Genomic DNA, 4,412 nt, shown 5'->3' on the forward strand with positions numbered 1-4,412 from the left:
AAGATTCATAGTTCGTGATAATTGTAAACATATTAGCACAAAACTAACAATAAATATTGAAATTAAGGTAGTAGAGTATACTAAAAATATATAGGAAAATCTACTAATTAGAAAACGTATTTTATAAGTAACTAAGTAACAACGAAATCAAGATATAGAAACCTAATTGATATACTGTATAAACTGAGTAAAAGATGCACTGGTGGTGACTGTGGTGAGCATAAAATGAAGAAGATTAATAGTCTTATCTTTAGTCGAGTTGGATGTAAAAGTTATGTAACTTATAATAGTATTATTTACCTTAATTTCTTTATCCTTAATTTGTTATCATTGTAAAAGTCGTTTTCACGATTAAGGCCCTGTTCTTTTCGGCTAAAACGAGTTGAACTTAACTTAATGGATTGAACAGAATTGAACTTAATGGAGCTAAACTGAACTGAAATAAGTTGAAATTAAGTCTAAAAAAACAGGCTTAAGTAACGAGATATCATCTTTTACAACAACCACCACCCAAAAAAAACAGTCGTTTTCACGGTGTACCCTCGAGTTTTTCGGTTTTCTATGTTGTACCCTTATATTTTTTACATTCTACATTGTACCCCTAAACTTCTTACTTATTTCTCTATCATGACCTCCTTTAACTCTCCATTAACTTTATCACTATCAAGCAACCGTATTTTGATCTTTATTCTGACTCGTTAGTGTTCTAACACCATCCTAAGTGAAAAACGTCACAAATCACTTTCCATAAGCACAAATTACTTTTAAAAACCTTAGTTATGATTCATGAAATGATAATGCAGATTTGATGAATTTTTAGTTAGATTTGTATACTATTTGGTGGGTTAATGGCTAATTTAACGAGTTAATAAGTAAATGAGTAGGTTATCGAGTAATTGGAATGGTAAATAAACGATTTAATAGATCAATTAAGAAAATAACATATCAAAGACAATAAATAAGGTCATGGTATAGACTAATGTATAGAGTTCAGGGGTACACCATAGAATTTCAAAAATCTAGGGGTACACCATAGAAAACCGAAAAACTCAAGGGTACACCGTAGAATATCCCTAAAATCTTAGAATAGTAGATAAAATCTTAGAAATTCATAAACCATTAGTTGGTTATACAATCACTTGCCAAAGGTCCTTTCCGTTTGCTGATAAGAGCGCAATGCATCAAGAAACACATGTTCTCCAAAGTTAGGTGCCATAGTTTCAGAATTGGTGAAGTAGAGCTCTGCTTCAGCAATCTGCCACATCAAATAGTTGCTAAGACGGAGGTGTCCGCCGGTACGAATTAAAAGGTCTACCTGAGGTGCTCGAGACATCTTTGTGTAAAGCGCTTGTTCGACCAGCTTCTCACTAACATCTTCGGGTTCAACAACTCCGTCCTTGACATTCCTGCATATGCTCCTTGCAGCATGGAGTACATCCCTTGTTCCTCCGTAGCAAACCGCAAACATTAACTCTAACTTTGAAAATTTTGTGGTTGCCTCTTCTACTTGCTTTATCATGTCTTTCAATGATTCAGGGTACATTGAGCTTTCTCCTATTACTGATACCTTCATATTTTTCCTGTTTTCGAATTTTAATTTCGACCAAAATTTGTTATTACAACGTAAAATACAACAATTCATTCGACACCAAAAAAAATCTAGATTCTATGGATTATTTATTACCTTAAAAAGTTCTCCAAATTTTCTGCTAAAAACTTCTCGAACTGTCGAAAAATCAATTCGTTTGTTTCCTGTCCAGAAAAAAAACACGAACAAATTAACAATTGACCAAGACAGAAGGAGTATTAGTAACAATCTATCAGATTAGATAATATTCATTTCTTTCAAATTTTGCAAGATTGTTAAACCCTTTTGTGGAAAAAAAAAAAGTATAATAGAAAATACGTAGAAGTTTTACATTTTAATTCTAGTGATCTATGTTTTATAAATAATGTATTTTGCTTGATTTATGTAGATTTGTACTCTTTCAAATTTAATGTCACTTTTTTTTTTAAATGAATAATCTCACTCGAAAACAATAAAATATGAACACTTGCTATTCCTTTTGTCTCATTATTTTTATGAAAGTTAATTAAAAGTAAATAAATGATTAGAATGGAGAAAGTATTTATCCAATCATTCGGTAAAGTTGGACCATTATCTCTTGATGTTTATTATGGAGTAGTTACTAATTATCCACTAACATAAACAATATGGCCTACTACATATAGCAACTTTGATCTTTGAAACCGATCCAAAAAACTTTGATTAACCTACTACATTGATATATAATTTTTATTAAAATAATGCTCAGGAAAACAATTCACTATTATCAATTATCAAATTGGGTCGGACTAAAAAGTGTTGGAAAATGGCGACTTTCGCATGGCGACTCTTCCCCTATCCTAAATCTAACTACGTGGATCTCAAATTGATAAATACGGAGTACTTTTTAGTCCAGCCCAGTTTTGATAGTTATTTTTTCTTGAGAATTTAATAAAAAAATGGAGATAAATGGAAAAAAAAAGTCTTATCATTAAATTGTATTGCTGAAGAAATGATTAAATTAAAATAAAGCCTAAGCAAATCTATTGTGCGGCCGTTTTTACGTGTTCTTTTGGTAAAATATGACCACTTTTTGGTAAATAGTGACCACTTTAAAAAAAAAAACACAAAAAATGGTCATTATTTATCAAAAAATAACAATAATTTTTTGGTGGCACGAGACGGTTGTAAGATAGAATTTGCGTAAAGACGAACCTGAGTGCGTCTCATGTTTTCCAAGGCATAAATGAAGCAAGTAGTGGTACCAATACCCCATTTGATACAAAGATCAGCAACTAACAAGTTATGCCTCAAGAAAGGTTCATAATCAAGCTCTAAACCTCTCTTCTTAAACCACCTTCTATTCCCATCCAATATCACTGCCACGTGCTCCGGCATCCTGTCTCGCCGGAGACCCGCTTCTCTATACTTGTCTTCAACTCCACTCATCACCGGCAACTCCGTACTACTAGTGTCACTTCTCGTAGCCTTTTCAACAAAAAAAAAAAAAATTATTACTTCGTTACAACAACACAATGCAACATGTTTAAATTCAGAGCCGTCTTTAAGGGTGTTCAAGTGGTGCAACCAAACAAACAGCGCCCCGAAAATTTTGGGGCCCGATTGCTAAACTAAAGAGGCGTAAAAAAAAGTTTGATCCAACTGTTGACGGTATAATTATCACTCATATGTAATACGGCTTCACCTAAACTCCATCATTTATAAATGAATTCTATCCAAAAATAAATTTTGAACTATCTGCTTTAATATTTTTCAAAATAATTTAACTTTATTTATTAATTAGAACTAGTTAAAGAATACTTTTTCGAATTCATTTTTCTCCTAATCATATTAAGAAAACAATATTTGGTTTAAAAAAAAGATGAATTTAGGGGAGTAGATTGTATTTTATTTTGGATTACTTAAAGGATTGATTTTAGGATCCGAACAAGGCCCCTATAATTTTCAAGACGACCCCGTGTTTAATTTGCTATCGTTTTACATACATGCCACCATAAATCTATTAAGTTCACAAGGTGTACCATGTTTTCGTTCCAATAGAAATGTTGTAATATTTCCAATAAATAACTAAACATAATCCCTAAAAAAATACAAACGCTTCTTTTTTGTTAGGGTGTACGATAAAAAAAGAATACTCTAAATACCTACCTAACAATTTTTCATATAAATGAGATAGGAAATTTTAAAAAAAAAAAAAAATCACATACAAATTGTGTTACAAATTTGCAAAAAATTAAATTTAGATTTGTACCTTAGAGAAAATTGATGAAGAGTGAGTTGGTGTTCCAAATGTCTTGGTTGGTTTGAAGCCGATTTTGTGGAAAAGGAGTGGATTTTGATTGAGAGTTGCATGCATATATGAACACCAACCAAAACAATTACTCTTACTTTGGATAAATGTCTGCATTTTGTCTTTTTTCTTTTTTTTGTTAGTGTTTTTGCCCGAATGAAAAGTAGTGTTGTATCAAACAAGAGTTTAAATAAGACATTTATATACACATGAAAGATGGTTGTAAGGGTGAAACATGAGAGCTCGAATAATATCTTTGATTCTATTTCAGAGTTACGCGTGAGTGAGTAATTAAGGACGGAAACTTTCTTTTAAAAGTTTAATATCTTTGCTAAGGGTTTATATTTAGAGAGTTTGGAAAATAGGGTAAATTAATATTTCAACTAGTTTTTTATCAAAAAAAATATCAACTATTTTTCTTGGATTTCAAATAAAAGCCGTATGCTACCCATTGCGACTATGTAGCTCCCCCCTAGATAAGTATAAATTTTTACTTGTAACGGTCATAAGTTATGATATCACTTACAAACGATTTGAATAATGTTAAGGAAAAGG

General features: G+C 31.4%; 1 protein-coding gene across 1 annotated transcript; it reads right to left on the reverse strand.

The window, feature by feature from the left end:
- Positions 1-1,080: 1,080 nt before the first annotated feature.
- Positions 1,081-4,006, reverse strand: LOC141652180 (cis-prenyltransferase 4, chloroplastic-like). The gene is made up of 4 exons (XM_074459786.1): positions 3,819-4,006; positions 2,762-3,034; positions 1,685-1,752; positions 1,081-1,580 (listed from the first exon to the last, which is right to left on the reverse strand). Exons 1-4 carry the CDS (start codon positions 3,972-3,974, stop codon positions 1,136-1,138), a joined length of 942 nt encoding a protein of 313 aa, XP_074315887.1. The 5' UTR covers positions 3,975-4,006; the 3' UTR covers positions 1,081-1,135.
- Positions 4,007-4,412: the final 406 nt, after the last annotated feature.

The sequence above is a fragment of the Silene latifolia genome, chromosome 4 (assembly GCF_048544455.1).
Source record: "Silene latifolia isolate original U9 population chromosome 4, ASM4854445v1, whole genome shotgun sequence".
Lineage (NCBI taxonomy): Eukaryota > Viridiplantae > Streptophyta > Magnoliopsida > Caryophyllales > Caryophyllaceae > Silene > Silene latifolia.